A 19,838-nucleotide genomic window follows, 5' to 3' on the forward strand; every position below is an offset into this window, starting at 1 on the left:
GGAGGAGACGTCCGTGGTTCACTGGAGGAGACGTCCGTGGTTCACTAGAGGAGACGTCCGTGGTTCACTAGAGGAGACGTCTGTGGTTCACTAGAGGAGACGTCTGTGGTTCACTAGAGGAGACGTCTGTGGTTCACTACAGGAGACGTCCGTGGTTCACTACAGGAGACGTCCGTGGTTCACTACAGGAGACGTCTGTGGTTCACTAGAGGAGACGTCTGTGGTTCACTAGAGGAGACGTCTGTGGTTCACTACTGGAGACGTCGGTGGTTCACTACTGGAGACGTCATGAGTCTTACTCATGTCAGAACAGAACAGAGGCTGTTAGTGACAGTAGACGAACCAAAACTATTAGAAACAGTAACAGAGCTCTTGGACACAGAAGCATCACCAACATATGCTTTGTGTGTGTGTGTTTGTGTGTGTGTGTATGTGTGTGTGTGTGTATGATCATGGTACACTGTTAATACATCTTGGACCACAGGTTAAATTCTACTGCTGCCACTTGTTTTACTTATCATGAAGGGAATTAAAGAGATCTGTCTGCTTCTCAGAAACTATTCAACTTACTGTAGTTTTTTCCCAGCACTTCATTAAGTTTCAGAACCAACAACAAAACTCGATCAATTTCTTTTTCTCCTAATCTCTGTGTTTGGCTCCTCAATCATCTTTTAATAAAAAAAAAACTATTACAGTACAAACCTGTGAAATTATAACACTTTAACAAACATAAAAAGTATGATTATGTTTTTTTTAAATCATTAGTTTACTGAAGATTGATGGAAAGTTTCACCCTGGATGAATCTGTAGTTACTGGTGGATGACAACTGTGTATATTGTATATATGTATAAAATGTATGTAGGCTCACAAACTAAAAGAAGAGACTTTTATTTTCTTAAGTGGCTCCTTGCTACACAGAAACCGTGTCTCAGATATTCTGGATTTTGGAAATGTGGAGGATGTTTGTGTGTTTCAGATGAGACGACTCGCTGTGTTTGTATCTGGTTTGTTGAGCAGAGAATAAATAAGTTTGTCGAGCTGTGTGATGAAGGTTTTAAGGTTTTAATGTGTGACAGCTGTTGAAGAATAACAGGTTTGATTTTAGGCAGAAATGACAGCTGCAGCTTCTCTGTGATTGTTTTCCCAGTTGTGTTTGTACCTGTGATCAGCTGATCGTGTAAGCAGGTCACACTGCCCATTTTCAAGAAGCTTTATCTTTATGTCTCTGATTTGTTCTCAGCAGCGTGATGGGAGTCGCCGTAATCGCTGCCATTATTCTCTCCCAGTTTTCCCTCCGAGATCTTTAACATTTCATCTTGTGGTACTTGTGATAACAGTACTTTTATAAAACGCTGATCATCACACCTGCACAAACAAACCCGTGTCCTTGTGTATCACCGTTCATTCTGCAAATGAACAATTCAGCAGATGAATAGCAGCAGCTCTATTCATCAGTTTGACGCAGCCGTGTGGTTCGATCAGCGTCTGCGCTGTGAAAATGATTTAGTATTGATGTGAAACCTGAACACGTTTTGCTGATAATACCTTTTAAAACTTGAAAACAGGTACACGTCCCTCCACAACCTCCTCTTTATGTTGTTCACTTGTGCATCGTCCTCCTCCTCATTCTTTAATTCTTCGTCTGTTTCACATCTGGATGTTCAGTGCTGACTGTGATGAACACACTGTCCTGCAGCACAGAGTCGGACATTTTGTGTTGACTTCTAATCTATTAGTCGATGGATGGATGTTCTGGAAATGTTTTGGTTGTGTTGGTTCACATGTTATTGTGAGATGTGAGTTTTCTACTGACTTAACTTACACACTGATCATCATCAGATACTGATTCAGTGTCTGTGTTATTACTGTAGATTGTTGACTCTACACCACTTTATGATCTCTTTATTTTTATATATTTAATATCCAGTTATTCCTATTTGTGCTGCTGTCGTTCTTTTCCTTTGTCCTTTCTGTCACACGGAGAGATTTGGGACTTGTTAGTGTAGAAACGTATTCATGACAACACAGTGACAAAACAAACGGTGAATCTTTATCTGCTGTAATCTTTAACGCAGCAGAGTTCATGTTGCACTTTTCCTTTATTGCCCTTTTTCTAAGCAGTGTCTTAACATCTCTGCACATATTCAGGCCTCTGTGACTAATGCTGTGTGTCCACAAGGAGGAGGAGGGCTGTTGTTACAGTGCAGTGCTCAGTACATGCCAATACTGTCTGTGTTTGTGAGGAGTCACTGAGGCAGAAAATGGGCAGAGTATAGAAAGAGAGGAGGCAACTAAACAGATCTATGTGAGTCGAAGGAGCAGAGCCAGAGCTAGAGGCAGTAGGAGAGTTAGAGCTCATCACTGTGTGCTGAGCCTCTCAGTCAGTGTTCATTATGACTTAACCTTCATTTTGTAGTTTTTCTAAAGGCTGTTTTCAAAATGACAGCAGGAAAGTGAAAAACTGAAATCAGACTCTTCTACTTTGGGTGAATTTTATTCTGTTTAATTAAATGTTCAGCAACATCACTTTCAAATTTTTAATTAAAACGTGAATCGTGGGTTTCACATTCTTCTTCATTCAGTTTCAATAAATTCACCTTCTTTTGTTACAGTTTTTGCCAATATTGGTCGAGTTTATAATTTTATAATTCAGTGAATTATTGTGCAGACTGAAGTAGAAAAAGATGAAATGAAAACCAAAATAATGAATAAATAAAACCTTTGTTTTCAAACTCCTCCAGTTTACTTTTCATTATGGTTTCTCATTGAAACAGAATTATTTATTTTATGCATCAATTTACCAGACCTGAAGTAAAGGATGTGAAATTATGGGATGTGTGTCAAACTTTGCTCTGAACATGTTTTCTTCTCTAGTCTTTGTTATAATTAAAATGATGAGGTGGTGACGTTGTTTCTGGAACAAACTGAAGTTCACAGGATTCAGACATGAATAAAAAAGTCTTTCTCATTCTGGAGCTCCGTGGGGTCGATGCCATTCTCATCAGCATAACGTCTCAGAGAACCTGTGAGGAAAATAACATCGATCAGGCACAGCGTTAAACAACTGGACTGGAGTTCAGACCAGTCAGTGTGTCTGCAGACACTAAAACCACCAGGTGGTGTTAATGTTGTGGCTGATTGTTTCAATTTTTAAGGTTTATTCAACTGTGACAATCCCAGATCGTCAACGCTGTTGTAGGGTGAGTGTCCACTCGCTTCCCCTGCAGACGTCCACACCATCAGCTGATGTTAAACTACTGAATCCTTCCATTGAAACCACTTCCTGTTCTGGTCATGTCTTGTCCGTGTAATCCCTTCCTGCAGGGAGGACACATCTTTTCACTTTCGCCAGCCCTGAGCTCGTCAGTATCTGCAGCGCTCATGTTGTGAAAGTGCAGGAGATGAGTCTGAGAAAAGAGAATGAAATGAAGGTGGAAGAGGAGAAGAAGGTGTGTCGGACAGGTTTAGTGTTAGCAGGAAAAGAAGAAGGACGAGATAAGTAAGTGTGTTATCAATAGCAGCCGGCCTGACTGCCCGGTGCACCGAGTCATTTCTTAAATGATTTACAGGTGTGTGTGTGTGTGTGTGTGTGTGTGTGTGTGTGTGTTAATCTCCGAGGCACTGAAACCAGAGTTTGTTCACTGAATAATTCTGCTAATCTTTCTAGAAACGTTTCCCTTCACATGTTTGACTTCACCACACTGAGCCTTGTTGGGCATTTATGTGTTTGACAATATAACGTTTGTTGTTACTCATTTAATTAAACCCTCTGGGTTTTTTGTCAAGCATTAAACAATTTAAACTGAATTTCTGGAGACAGCATGGGGTTGTAAAGATAAGAATTAAAACTGCAAGTAGACCTGTTTTTATGGGAGTAAATAAAAGCTCTGAACACAGAATTGTGAAATGGAATCACTACTGAAGTGAAACAGTTCACATGGTCTAAATGTTTTTAACCGTTTCAGGTTGTGAAATAAAAAATGTTCAAGTTTGGTTATTAGAGTCGTGAAGCACTCGAAATGTTGGCAGTGTTACACACACACTACAGGAACAGAGCTGATAAATATCAAACTCAGCATGTTGGCAACAGTCAAATACTTCTTGTTGCTTGGTTTTGTCTTTTCCATCATTAGAGCATCCAAAACCAGCACAAAGGTCTGAGACAGGTCTGGGACAGATTCATGAATAGATGCAGCATCTACGTATTTACCTGTACATCTGATACGAGCAAAGCGTCTGCATACAAACGTATCAAGTGCGACGCAGTTTGTGGAGCTGCTTGTCTGAGCAGTTCTCTGTTAGGATTCAATCAGTTCTCTGGTGTTAACATTTGAATATTGTTTCTTTGAAGGAAAGCAAAGCAGAAACTACACCTGTTGGTCGTGTTTGGACGCATACAGTAGACGTGAAGCATCGATGTGATCAGTAGAGACTCGGACATTTTCTGTCTACGTGTCCATTTTAAGACTCGTGTCGGCAGGAGGATTGTGCACTCTGCTAGGCTGCACATGTTTGGTTGAGTTAACTTGATAATGAATTCTATTGACCTGCTCTCCTCCTCATCGACTCAGGTCTGCAGCTGAGGATTCAGACCTGACTCTGACCTGAGGCCTTGTGCCTGACTGAACTTCAAATCAAACTCTTTTTGGCACCTTGTTTGGAATTTTACTTTAACAGATGTTCTGATCCTCCGCAGGGCTTGAACACCTTGTTGTTGCCTGTTTTTAATGAAGAAATATATTCAGTCCATGCAGGTAGGCTGGGCTGAGCGGTGCCCTGTCAGAAAACACTGATTGATGTTGTTGCTGTTGGCTTAAAACCTTCATCTAGAAAAATTGCAGCCATTTCGCTCAACCACTGGGCACTTTGGACTGATGTGATCTGACCACAGCACCATTATATTCATGATACAAAACCAACCTGAGTTTTATATCGACGCTTTTAGTTTTCACATTCTTTTCCAACTTATGTGTAGAAAGCAGCTGTGTTCTCTTCTCTACTTGTGATTTTATTCTTCTAAAAGTCAATGTTTGTCTGAAGTTTGTTGGAGCTGAGATCCACAGGTTCTAGTGTCGTGTGTGTGTGTGTGTGTGTGTGTGTGTGTGTCCACTGTTGTTGGCTGACAACATTAACAGCTCAGTAAACACACTACAGCAAAACTACATCAGCAAACATGATGTAATACACAGATCAATTCCGTGTTCAGCTACACACCATGTACATGAGACAGGTGATTGTTTCCAGTGAATAACTTCCCCCCGCCTTCATTCCTCCATCAAACCAAATAAAAAATTAAGATAAGAAACTTTACAAATGAACGTCTGGCACAAAGTGCACTTTATTACCTTTTAGTGCGATTTCTGGTAAATCAGTAAATGCTGTAATGTGACCTGTACAGATGGAGGATTATTACTGCTGTGTGATTACACTGCAGTAATATGTATATTTAATATTTATGTCTTGTCCAGCATGCACGGCTCGGCTGCTATGTGTTAAAAAAAAATTACCTTGAACCCTGTAAATCTTATTGTACATATTATCTCACTATACACACTTTCTTGGAATCTCTATCTAGGTTTTTCATAGTTTTGCTTCTTCTAACTACTCCTCTAATATGTTTTCGACTTGCCGTGCAGCCCCAACACAGACATAGAAGCACACGGTGAAGGAGCGAGGCAGGAAGGCAAGAAAACAAATTGAAGCACAGACTTTGAAGGAGAGCACAGCAGGACAGTAGATGGACAGTCTCACAGCAGTGAGCAACACAACGAGATCGGAGAGCGCACAAAAGATTTCTTATCCGAGCCGAGGAAGAGCCTCTGCCTGGAATTTCATCTTATTGTGTGGATGCTTTTTCACAGCTCAGACAGCTTTTCTTTCTCTGCTCCACCACCTGTTCCTTCATCGTGATGGAGAGCGGTCCCTCCCAGTACTGAATCACTGCTCCCTCTGTGGCTTTAGGAAAATTTAAAGTTATTTGTCGGCTAAAAATCACATTCAGGGACAAGCGTTAGCAGCTATTTAGATGTTTCTTCTTTTGTTCACAGTCTGCATCTCTCACTTGGTTTATTCATCTTTTTCTCCTTTCCAGTCAAGACATTCACATTTTCTTTTTACTTCTTACTTTGTGACCATATGCCATTTTTATCTCCATCTTTGTCTTTTCGGAAAAGAAATCTCTGAGAAACTGACTAAACTGGTATTTTTCCAGGACAGAACCAACCTAGAATAGTGTGAGGATTCAGGAAATGTGTTGTGAAAATAACAAAGAATTTAGAAACAGTCACCAACAGCTGCTTTGCAGAGTATCTGGAAAGTTACACTGTGACTGTATGAAACACATGAGAGGCACAAGCTAAGGCTACGAATACAAAACCTGTTAATTTTACCTTTACCTGCTGATTGAGTCTCTGAAGGCAGTTTTCTGCATGGACTTGTTGTAGTTGGAGGCTCTGCCAAATATTTTTATATATATCACATATGTTAATATCACAGCAGATCAACGTTCCAGTTCTAAGCAGTTATTGCTGAGTTGATCAGATCTAAGCAACACATGTAGTGACTGGAATTGTCTGTAGGGCAAATGCTTTCTTTGTATTTGACAGTTAGAAGTTGGAGGTTTACAACAACCTGCGCACAAAGTAAACAAAGTTGGTGAAAGCACCGATTCAGATGCGTCAGCAAATAATAAGGAGCCACGTCGGTGCCAGTGCTTACACGTCTGAACAAAGTCAGTGCTGGGAAACTTCCTAGAAGCAGCTTTGTCCTCATTTCTGAAGAATTATTGCAACATTTCTATAGGAGACCATAGCCACAACACTTTTACTACTAGTGAGGAAATCAGAACCTAAATGAAATAAAATCTTTGTGTAGCATGTGCATTAAGGTGTTTTATATTTCACCAATTATCCATCCATTGTTTTTGTTCTATGTTATATTTTTGTATTATGTGCATAGTATATGTGATTTTTATTTTGAGGGAATTTTTATTTTCTGAATTTATTTTCTTTATGTGACCTCTGACCTTTTAGCGAGGTCATTTCCGGTTAAGTCGCGCTCCTTTCCTCAGTCTTCTTGAAGCCTCGCTGAGGTTAGGTCAACTTATGAGGGTGCTCCCGTAAATATGTTAAAACATGTTAATGATAAATGACAGTTCTAAACTTGCATTTCGACGGTAACGAATTGTATTATTCTTGTCTAAGCGTCAGTATTTATTTATGTATGTTTGTAGGACTGGACAGCACTAGAATGAAATGCTAAAGTTAGCCGTTCGCAAGCTAGGATTGTGGAGCATGCGGTCGTTCCTTTTTTTAAAGGTGTGCATGTGAGAGACCGGTCGTATGAAGTTGCTGTTCTGTTTTTATTTTATACAGATGCGATAATAAACCAGTCGGCAAGACAGCAGTCGTCCTGTTCTCCATAACAAGAAACACAATGCAGATTATCTTTTCAGCCCAGAGACTGAGAGTCAGACAAACCAAAGAACTGAATAAAAAGAAAACTTTAACTGACTGGAATTAGCAAGAGAGATCATAGTTCTCCTACGTTATCTTCTCTCCATTAGCTCCCTGTAAAATCCAGAATAGAGTAAAAAACACTTCTCCTCACTTATAAATCACTTAATAATCAGGACAAGCACCAAACTAGGACAGGAGATCTACTGAATAAGTAAGGGTTGTTTGAAATTTGTTTGTTAGTTTCAGAGGTAGCAGAGCTTGTGTCATTTCTCTCTAGTCTGCTGATTTAGCCTGTTTGTCAGTCTATTTCAATAAGTGTTAAGAACTGTAGTTAGAGAGTTTTGGTCTTGTTGGTGGTAATTTCAGCTTAGTAATCACTGAGCAGTCACACCTTTGACCCTAACAAAGGCACACAAATTAGTATGACTTTGCTTCCTTTTTTACCAACAAGGTGGCAGCCATCAGCTACCAGTTCTCTCCTCCTGACAATGACATCCTGCTTACTAAGTCCGATGATGCATCTCACTTCTCGTTTTCAGCACTGACAGAGGACGATGTATCCTCCTCTCGAATCGCCCGACCACCTGCTCTCTGGATCCGATCCCCTCTACTCTTCTTCAAGCTATCGCACCAACACTAATACCAGCCATTACACAGATCATCAACACCTCTTTCATAACAGGCACCTTTCCCACCTCGTTCAAGCAGGCCCTGATTACTCCACTGTTGAAGAAACCTTCTCTGGTTCCCTCCCTTGTGGAGAACTACAGACCGGTCTCTCTTCTTTCATTCAAGATCAGCTGACTCAGTAACATCTTTTAAAACTCTCCTTAAAACATACCTCTACCGGCGAGCCTTTTGCGATCTTCTGTAAGCTAAAACAAATCTGTCCTTGGGAAGACTCTCCATTAGATTACAATGTCTTTACGTTGGAACTGGTCTCCCCAAGGACCGATGTGGTAGTTGTTTGTATTATTGTTTTGTTTGTATAGCTGTTTCCTGCTCCCCAACCAGTCGAGGCAGATGGCCGTTTAACTTGAGCCTGGTTCTGCTGGAGGTTTCTTCCCCTAGGGGGAGTTTTTCCTCTCCACTGTTTGCCTAGTGCTTGCTCAAGTTGATCTTGTTGGGCTACATGTGTTTCTTGTCTGTCTTGTGAAGCACTTTGTAACATATGTTTAGAAAAGTGCTCTATAAATAAATTTATTATTATAATTATATTTCCCGGAAAAACCTCCTTGATGTCAATCAGTCTGGCTTCAAGGGTGGTCACTCCACAGAAACGGCACTTCTGACTGTTGTAGAATCCCTACAGGTGGCTAAAGCTGCAGGTAACTCTTCTATCCTTATTCTATTAGACCTATCTGCAGCCTTTGACACTGTGAACCATCAGATTCTCATGACTGCACTCTCAGACTTGGGCATCTCTGGATCAGCTTTAGTCTGGCTTTGGTCATACTTGTCCGAACGAACCTTCAAGGTATCCTGGCAGGGGCGTGTCTCCGACTCTCATAACCTCTCCACCGGTGTACCGCAGGGCTCAGTCCTTGGTCCTCTTCTTTTTTTCAATCTATACTTCTTCTCTAGGCTCTATCATCCATTCTCATGGCTTTTCTTATCACTGCTATGCGGATGACACACAACTCTTCCTGTCCTTTCCGCCGGATGACTCAACTGTCTCATCTCGGATCTCTGCCTGTCTCTCTGACATCTCTGCCTGGATGAGAAAAAGACACCTTCAATTTAACATTCCCAAGACTGAAGTCCTATTCTTCCCCGCCAGACCTTCAACTCAACACAACATCAGCATTAACATTGGATCTGCGGTGATTGCCCCCGCTAAGACGGCCAGAAACCTTGGGGTCATCATTGATGACCAGCTGACCTTCACGGAACGCATCGCCACAGTCTCTGGGTTGTGTAGATATGCCCTCCACAACATCAGAAAGATCAGATCCTACCTGACGGAGTACACGACCGAACTCATTGTACAGGCGTTGATCTTATCTCGCCTGGATTACTGCAATGCACTGCTGATGGGTTTACCGGCATCCACGACCAAACCCCTCCAGATGATCCAAAATGCAGCAGCACGCCTCATTTTCAATCAACCTAAAACATCTCATGTCACACCGCTCTTCAGATCTTTGCATTGGCTTCCTGTGGCTGCAAGGGTCAAGTTTAAAGCTCTGTCTCTTGCCTACAGAGTGGGTAACTCCACAGCTCCATCTTATCTCAAATCAATCATTCAGGTCTATATCCCCTCCCGTCCACTGCGCTCAACCAGTGAACGACGTCCGGTGGTACCAGCACCACACAGTCGACACCAAGGAAAACTGTTCAGCTCAGTGATCCCACGATGGTGGAATGAGCTGCCTATCTCTGCACGCTCAGCCACCTCACTTTAATATTTAAAAAACTGCTGAAAACAGAACTCTTCATCATCTTCCTTTGCACTTAAAGAAAAAAAAAAAAGAAAAAAACATTTTTCTGCTTTTTGTACTCGCATCTCTTGAAACAGAAACACTTTTTTGATAGCACTTTGCTTTGATGTTTTTTCTCCTTGACTTAGATTTTGTTTGCTTGCCTTGTTCCTCACTTGTTAGTCGCTTTGGATAAAAGCGTCTGATAAATGACTAAATGTAAATGTAATCAGGCTCCATCTTATCTTAAAGTCCTCATAGGTCCATATCTTCCAAGCAGAACTCTACGTTCTTAGACTGCAGGTTTACTTGTGGTTCCTAGAGTTTCCAGATGTAGAATGGGAGGCAGAGCCTTTAGCTACCAAGCCCCTCTCCTGTGGAACCAGCTCCCAGTTCAGGTTCGGGAGGCAGACACCCTCTTTACATTTAACTAGACTTAAAACTTTCCTTTTTTATAAAACTTATAGTTAGAGATGGATCAGGTGACTCTGAACCATCTCTTAGTTCTGCTGCTATAGCTTAGTCTGCTGGGGGACCTCTACTGACACACTGAGGTCCTCTCCTCTCTCCATTCAAATTCCACCATTTAATGTCATTAACTTTGTGTCTTCTCTCTCCTGTAGTTGTGTTTCCTCCTCTCTGTCTCCCTCTCTCCTGGAGCTGTACATCTCCAGAATCCAGTGCCCAATGTTTCTTGATGCTTGTTGTTGTCCTTTTGCCTGCTGTTCTTTTCTCTCTTCTCTTTCCACTCACCCCAACCGGTCGAGGCAGATGGCCGCCCACTAAGAGCCTGGTTCTGCTGGAGGTTTCTTCTTCTAAAGGGAGTTTTTCCTCTCCACTGTTGCCTAAAGCTTGCTCAAATGGGATTGTTGGGTTTTCTGTATGATTTTTTGGTATAATTATTCTCTGTAGGGTCTTAAACCTTAAACACTGTAAAGTGCCTTGAGATGACTTCTGGTGAGAATTGGTGCTATACAAATAAAATTGAATTGAATTAAACTAATGATGCTGCTAGTGATCATTTCATTTATGTCCAAAAACAACATTAAGGGAACCCAGTCAAATAAAAACATTAGACTTATTCATTTATTTATTACATAAAAAAAAAAAAAATCACCTTAGAGTCAGGTTAGTAAAAGTGTGTCAGGGTTTGAACAAATGACCTTTTTTAAGAGCTACAAAGACGAGATGCTCACCCGGCATTTTAGCTGTTGGAGGAATGTTTTTCCATCAAACAATTACTACTCACTACTCATAAATATGACTCTATTTTGAGATGGTTACTCAATGATTCACTCAGTACTCTGCTTAAACCTGATTCCCCATAAAACCACACATATAAAACTTGGCAGAGTTCACAGAAATTATACAACATAGCTGGCAAAAAGATAACTAGCTCATTATCTCCCAGTTTAATTATTTCGCATGAAACATATCTGAACATGAAAAAACTGAAGGTGTGCCAGGTTAGTGGGGAGAGTGGGAGGGGTTAAACATATATAAGTACATGTGCAACAACACAGAACATCAGACAGGAAGCTCCAACTAGGAGTGAAGAAGACTCATCCACCAGTCAGCTGACTACACTACTTCATCAGATGAGAACAGGTGAGAATGATGCCGGTCTGTTTGATATTATTAGAGTGAAACTCCAATGTGTGCACAGAGAGAAAGATGTGGTGTGAATATGGTGTCGGTTTGACATGTTGGATGTTTAACCTCAGGTTGAGACATGGCATCAGATCAGATCATGGTGGCTGCCCTGGGACGACCTTTCACCCTTGGGATGCTGTATGATGCTCGCAAAGATGAACTGCACACAGGTAAAATCTAAACATACATGGTACTTGATTTGAATTAAGTTGTTCATTGAATCCTTTCTTTTACACTTGGAGAGGACACATCAACAAACAAATGTTTTTTTTATGTTTTTGCTGAGACGACATCATGAAATAACTTATAATAACTAAAACAAAATGACACAACATTACCTCTGTATAAGACGTCCACCATCATCACAATGAAATGAAATGAACCAATGTAAACTGTGGAAGCTGCAGCACAGCTATTGTGTGTGTGTGTACATTTTACTTTAGGACCATTACAGGATAGAAAACGGATTCAGAGCATGTAAAAGGTCTTTATCCCCTACATATTAACATCACTGTCTTCCTCAACATCTGTTACATTACCAGATACAGTTGCTTTTCATGCTCTTTAATTTGTCACATAATATAGTCACATGGCTTTTCCTCATGCAATATCAGGATTGTCAGTCTATGCACCTAGAGTATCCCCTTGTGAAATACAGCTGTTTTTTTTTTGTAGGTGGTATGGTTTGTATTAATGCTTACATTTGTAATCTGTCTGCTTATTTGTCTTGTTGAAGAAAATGTGTAAACATTAAACCAACATGAAGGAAAATGTACAGTACCTTAGCTCCTACTACTGTATGTGATCATTGGTACTTACAGTAGACTAGCAACATACAGTATGCTGTAGCTACAGAGGTGCACTGGGAGCAGAGTGCAGCCTTACAGCCTTACAGCATCAGCCTGTAAGTCTAAACTAAGGGTGAAGACAATTCAGAAGTGCAGTCAAATCACCCTCGACATTCGAAAGTCCCAAAATCACATTTCGATAAAGATCTAAGGTTTCTGTTTATTTTGTCACAGAGTGGAGCACTGAGCTCATAGTTGTTACCTGCTAACCAGAGTGTTAAATGAAATTAAAAGACATGATTCCATTAAACATGGCAAAGCTGAAGTGGCCAGATTATGGTTACATGACACCATAACACAGATATATTTCTTTCCATTTGGAATGTCAGATTTTGAATTCTAGCCATAAGGCTTAAGTGAATTTGCCAAATGGAAACCTGGATGTTTCCCTTCTAGCCCGCATGCAAATCCAAGATCACCTCAAGCTTTATCACCAGAGCACTTAGGACAATCTAAATATCTGTTTCTGGCATATTGTAAATCATATGCAGGCCTCAGAGAGTCACAAAGGATTTGTGGGAGATTCTGTGAGAAGTGGGTTGTCTGGAAATCTCATCCATCATCTTTGATAATCATTTTATAGGTTTATATAAAGTATAAATATCATATTTGTGATTTCAAACCTTTGGACTCCACTGTAAAACAATTTGAAGTTAGCTTCACTGTTAGCTTTTTAACACGCACTCAAATCACAGTTCAGGGAGTGAAAGATTTAATCAAAACTATGTTAACCCTCTACTTACAGGTTGATATTACTTTTGTTTTTTCACAGGCTTCACTCTGTGGGATAAAAAAACACTCCAAGAAAACAGGTCTAGGCACGCTCAGCACAGCAGTGCATTTGAAATTACTGCATCTGATTCCATTGAATCCAAGTCGTCTTTGCTTGATGTTGACGCATCTCTGAAGGCCAGTTTCCTCGGTGGATTGATTCAGGTTGAAGGTTCTGCCAAGTATCTGAATGATCAGAAAAAATTCAAGAATCAGAGCAGAGTGACACTTCAGTACAAAGCTACCACCGCCTTCGAACAGTTGTCAATGACTCATCAAGAGGCCAAGAACATGCTAAATACCAACATCATGCATAAGGAATCCGCAACACATGTTGTCACTGGCATCCTCTATGGGGCCCATGCTTTCTTTGTGTTTGACAGCCAGAAATTAGACTCTAGCAGCGTTCAGGACATCCGGGGCAGCATGCAAGCTGTGATAAAGAAGATTCCTGCATTAGATGTTGAGGGGAAAGTTAGCGTCAAGTTGACTGATGAGGAAAAAGCCCTGACTAACCAATTCTCCTGCAAATTCTATGGTGACTTCATTCTTCAAAGCAACCCTGCAACGTTTGAAGATGCAGTAAAGACCTACACACAACTTCCAAAGCTCCTGGGAGAAAAGCAAGACATTGCTGTTCCACTGAAGGTCTGGCTGACGCCGCTCAAGAAATTTGATTCCACAGCTGTTGAGCTTCAGGGTAATATCAGCATTGGACTAGTGAGGAAAGCTGAGAATGCTCTAGAAGAGGTAGGGCAAGCAGAGATGAGATGCAACGATTCTCTGGAAGAAAAAGTGGTAGAGAATGTGCCTCAGATTTCCAAAAGGTTGAGGAATTTCCAAAAACTATGTAAAGATTACAAATCTAAGCTCCAACTCACCATGGAGAAGAAATTTCCTTTGATTCGTGCAGGTGAAGAAGATGAGGTTTCAGTGGAAAAGCTGTTTGAGGACCGGGAGATGTCACCATTCAGTTATGACAACTTAAACAACTGGATGAAAGGCAGAGAAAGAGAAATCACCTCCATCAGATCCTGTGTTGAGATGATGGCAGGAACAAAGGCAAAAATGGTCCCAAATCAGTCAGAGTTAGACAGAGAGATACTGGCTCCAGGTGTCGATCATGCTCTGTGCTTTGTTTTCACCTCTGTGGAACGTGAGGACCCCTACCTCAACCATATGACCAAGTACTTACATTCACACGGGTTACAGAGTGATGAAAAGGTCCCTGTACCAGCAGAAGACCAATGGTACGCCTCAGAGGAAGTTTTAATCAGAATCAGAGAAAAATCCAAAGCTTTCCGGGATTTCACCAACACACTGAGAAACAACAGCAGGTTCACTTTCCTTATAGCAGTTGTACCTAATAAGAAATACAGGGGTGCCACCATCTACCATTACAAGGACGGCATCCTGATCACCGATGATTTCACACAATCTAACATCCCTGACGTGAAGACCGTGACAGACCGAAGGGATTTGATCTGGTGTAAGTATTCAAAGCTCAACTATATTAAACTTGTTCATGTAGATGCCTAGTAACAGTGTTTTTGTCTGGCCTTTAGATGCCTGTGATCTCAACCTGGATCCCAGAACTGCAAGCACCTGGCTCAGTCTATCTGAAGGAAACAAGAAGGCAACATGTGGAGAGCAGCAGAAATATCCGGATCTCCCAGAGAGGTTTGATCCACGTCCACAGGTCCTGTGCACAGAGGGCCTGACTGGGCGTCATTACTGGGAGGTAGAGTGGAGTAAATGTTATAAGAATGATGTTGGTGTGGCAGTTACATACCAAAGAATTGAAAGGAAGAAAGATGGCAAGGAGAGTGGCCTTGGATCCAATGACATATCCTGGTTCTTTGGTGAAAAGCAAGGGTGTCTCAATGCATGGCACGATGGTCAGGTGTGGAATGGACCGGTTCCTCCTACTGGATGCAACAAAGTTGGGGTGTACCTGGACTGGCCTGGTGGCACTCTGACCTTCTACAGTGTCACCTCCAACACGTTAAGACACCTCTACACCTTCCACGCCAAATTCACTGAGGTCGTTTACCCCGGCTTCTGGATTTACCACTTCACCAACTACGCTTCACTGTGTCCAGTGTAATTACAGCTCTCTGCAGTTGTGTTTACATTCTCTGCTTTCAATGATTATTCTGTGGTTATGAACAGCAATAACTATCTGTTGTGTTTCCACCAATGCAGTTTCATGGCTTTCATTTATTTTGATTCCTGCACATTAAATACAGATCCATGACCATAGGAGGGCGACATGCATACACACAGGTTTAACCGCTAACTGTGTGGGAGTAGATAACATGGACGTTTTTTTTGCTTCTAATTAATTGAAATGTAATTTAGCATTTTACTGGTGGGAATAATTGCCTTTAAATGTAATGGGATGTAGATTAGATGTGGTGTGTTGTTGGTTGATATCAGACTTTTTTCTTTGTAAATATCCATGATGTTTTATTTGTTCTTTAAAGTTAAGATAAAATCAGAAGTGGGAGTGGGTTTTTAGGTGTAAACACAGGACTTTGTGTAGTGTTTGTTTTTAGGTTTTTATCTAGTTTCAGAATGTTTGTGAAATTTTATACTCGCTTGTTTATTAACAGCGTTAGTGGTTCAGTTTCTAACTTCCGTCTTTGATCAAACTCTGTAAGCCGTCATGAAATTCTTGTGAGCGTGAACTTCTGTTGGTTTTAAACAATTATTAATAAAGTGATGATTGGTTCAAGCTCTGGTTGGTCATATTTTTTTCTCTGGATGTTTCATATAATGTCCCACTCTGGAACGATCTCCTTGTGGTTCTGAACCTGTACAAACGAGACCAGGACTCTGCCCTGTGTTCTGTTATGGAGCTGTACTACAGGTCTGACGTGTTTCATGAGAAGAGTATTCCATAAGGTGGAGTCCTGAGTTGATTCTGGGTTGTTTCCTGTCCAGCGAGGAATTAAACTTAGAACTTATAATACACTTATAATCTAATAACTAAGGTTTATTTTTATAAACCTTTGTTATAATATTATAATATTGATTGTTGTGACATCGACAATAGTTAATAATTAAGTTAGAGGAAAGTTCAGATGAAGCTTCCACTAACATTCAATAGCAGCAATGTCAACCTGATTTACATAATATTAGTAATCTCACTTTAGTAGAGCTCCCACCTTGATAACAGTAAAGTACTAAAAATAGGCTCCAGGGTAAAACCTAATAAAATGCATTATATGGTCATTTCAATGTGAGATAAGGAAACAGTATAGAACAATCACAATAATAGCAGTTTCTATTCAAGAACAGTGGAGAGAAACAACAATCTGCTGTTGAGTTGCTCCTTTGTTCAGATCTTCTTTATTAACACGCAGGCTTCAAGGCCTTGTGGGTTCCCTGTAACAAATGGCGGGAGGCAGGCATTTGGCCCGACTGTCCAGGTTGACATCCTGAGGGCCAGAAGGCTTCTCCCGATGTTGCCTTGATCCAAACCGACATGTGTTCCACAAGCAGTTGGGGAATGTCTGACAAACGGGCAAAGTGCCGGGGTTTGTATACTGTCTATGCAATTTATTACATTTAGTCTCCTGTCCTATGTTCTCACTGATGCATCTTTGTAGTCAGGTGTCATCTTCTGTATTCATGTGAGGGACAGTAACGGTAAACGTAACACACAATGGGTCGAGGATTTAATGTCTAAATGACCCCAATCCCTGCTATGCAGCCTCATGGCAGAAACAAATGTGAATCTACTGGGATATGAAGGGAAATAAACAGTCTCAGCTGTCTGCAGGTACACTACAGAAAACAAGGGACTAACTCATAATGAGGCAACTGAACTGATATTATATTCTGCTTTTTACTGTGTATATCAGCCACGATCAGCTGTTTAGGTCTTTTAGACGACCTCCTACACCGAGCTGCCAGTGTAACACTAAGGTCACTAGAATCAAAGAACAAATAGTTAGAGGTCACAGCAGCATCACATCACACCCCTGAACTCCAGAGCCTTTTTCATATTGTTCTCAACACACTTCTAATTATTTCTATGTTTTGTGTTGTCATTAGTTTTTCAATCTATCTTTCTGATTCATTTCAGATGTTTAGAAATTAGTAGATAACTACTGATATTTATGACTTCACACCGACTTGATAACAAGTCACATGTTGCTGCAGGTAATCTCCTCACTCTTTCTGTCTTCTGGAAACAAGAAGGCAGCGTGTGGACAGCAGCAGAAACAGCCTGATCCCCCTCAGGGGTTGGATGTCATTAATTCATTAGTGGGAGGCGGAGGAGAGGAAATGTTATAGAAACGATGCTCGTGTAAACTGTTCCAGACAAAAGAGCTGAGACGGGAAAAAAAGGCTGGGTTTAGATCAAATGACACATCCTGGTACTTCAGTGAGAAGGAAGGGTGTGTCTACGCATGTGATGATGGTCACGCGTGGAGCAGCACTGTTCCCTGCAGCAGAGTTGGGCTGTATCTGGACCGGCACCGTCACACTTCTACTGGAATCGGTTTAATACTAAAAAAAGCTCCACAGGTGACCTTTAACCTCTTCTGTTTAATCATTAGAAATGAATATCTCCTTAAGTTCAAACGTGTGTTAAGCACCAATCCACCAGATCACACTGAACTATTACAGCTGTTACTGTGTGTGAATGTGTCTCATTATAGACGTGCTTTGTTTAAACCCTGACACTGACTCGGTGGTCGTCCTCCTGTTTGTGTTTAGACCAGGTTTGTGTTCATCGTTCTATCCCCACAGACCTCAGCTGCCTGAAAACTTCAACACAAACACCTCAGAAAGCGTCGACGTGTCGACAGCTGAGCCCCACCTGTTGCTTTTGCCTTCAGTTGAAGGACAACTTTGACTGAAGGCAAAGAGAAAAACAAAATCATTTCTCTCATAAATAAAGATGAGGCACTGTCCTCGCCAGCGTCTTCTTGGATTCTCAAAATCATTTTAATTCCTTGATAAAGTCCAACAATTTCAACATTGGGTCATATTCCAAAAAGGTGTTTTACAGGACTGAGACATGGTGACAAGACAGAGACGGAGAGGGGTTTGTTTTAACGAACCCTATAACACATACATACTGTAAACATTTCTTTCTTTTTATTATTTTATTTCTTTTCTATATCCACAGTATTTCCTCTGCTCCTCTTTATCCTGCTGTATCCTGCAGTAGTTTTTAAATTGAAAACAAGAAGGGAGCAGGACAAAGCTTGAAGTCTCGCTTGTCAGGTTGATTTCTTCTTCCATCTAATGAATACCTTGGCTATTAGAAAGAATGGAAAGGTTTTCTTTTTCTTTTTCTTGTTTAGCTGTGCCTCCAAGCTAATGGCTGATGTTCTGTCTTGGTTAGAAATGTTGCAGCAGGTACAAACACACACACACTGAGAAGTCTTTCACACAGCACCAGAAATGAGACAAAGAATTCTGCATTGCAGTCTGTCCCATTAGACTTTAATAAGCCTCATCCAGCTGCTGCATAGATACCAACACCAGAGAAGAGCTCTCTGACACTGTGCTGTCAGAGCCACAGAGACTCTCTGTACATGTCCGTGTTGGATTTAGAAGCATTTTAAACACAGTCCACAGTTTGACGTTTACCTGAGGTCACAGTGAACTTGACAGTCTGTCACAGCCTTCCTGTGATGTTGCTTCACGACCACGATCTACTGTTGTTTGACTCCAGTTTCTTCTGGACGTGTCGAGAACTATCTGCGTATATACATACAAATATGACCAGGCAGTGAAACATCAGTGACAAGCTACTGTCCATAAAACAGATCTCTGCCCCGAGCCAGGACCTTTCCAGTCCGCCTGGAACTGTAGATCTAAAATGTAAAACCTACTGTACTTAACACAGTCAGTTAGTTCCTCGACGTACTGTTGAAGAGGAATGTGTTAAAAGGCTGGAGACTGTGTTATTAGACATATTAGAAATGTCAGTGGGATTTTGAATGTGGACTGTAACCCAGAAGTCCCAGTTTCACTTTGACTCTGTATCTCAGTTTTATTAAATGTTGTTCCAAGTGGAGGAAGTTTGCTCTTCAACAGACACACAGATCTTACTTCTTCACAGATTTCCAAAGTAAACTCAAATGGAAAAACTAAGATGTCAAAGCCCAAAGACAAGCTGCCCCGTGGTTCTTCCAAAAATAGATGAATACAGGACGTCATCAAAACATTTCCTGACGTGAAAGCACGATCATTTCTTTCTTCTCAGTTACAGTGATGAGAATATTTATAGCTGCTTTCCAGCTCTACAAACACGCACACAAACACGTCCCGCTCTGAAGTCTTATTGCAGTCGGCTTCAGACGGCCGTCTCGCTGCTGATGGATGTGATCTGAGCTGTCTGCTGCGCCCTGTGGCTCGGCCTAATCTGCACAACATTATTGCTCTGTTTGGAAAGCTGATTGCTGATCCTCCGTTGGTGGTTGAGGAAACAATGAGGTGCAGTCGGCAGCCAAATGATCCTCGGAGGCTCTTCTACAATAGAAACGCACACGTTTTACTACACTTGATTCATTTTTAAAGGTCTAGATGTCTCATCACGTGCTTCATCTACATCCTCAGTGTAGCCTCTTTTGAGCTGAATGGCTAATTAGAAAATGAACTTTGGCACCTTACTGTATATTTAGTTGGACATTTTATTCAAGACACATCTTAAAACGACTGG

General features: G+C 41.1%; 1 protein-coding gene across 1 annotated transcript; it reads left to right on the forward strand.

Moving 5' to 3' along the window:
* Nucleotides 1-11,610: 11,610 nt before the first annotated feature.
* Nucleotides 11,611-15,257, forward strand: LOC113156510 (stonustoxin subunit beta-like). Its single transcript, XM_026351711.1, has 3 exons — nucleotides 11,611-11,701; nucleotides 13,152-14,639; nucleotides 14,716-15,257. The coding sequence occupies exons 1-3, from the start codon at nucleotides 11,611-11,613 to the stop codon at nucleotides 15,255-15,257; spliced, it is 2,121 nt and encodes a 706-aa protein (XP_026207496.1).
* Nucleotides 15,258-19,838: the final 4,581 nt, after the last annotated feature.

The sequence above is a fragment of the Anabas testudineus genome, chromosome 19 (genome assembly GCF_900324465.2).
Source record: "Anabas testudineus chromosome 19, fAnaTes1.2, whole genome shotgun sequence".
Classification (NCBI taxonomy): Eukaryota; Metazoa; Chordata; class Actinopteri; order Anabantiformes; family Anabantidae; genus Anabas; species Anabas testudineus.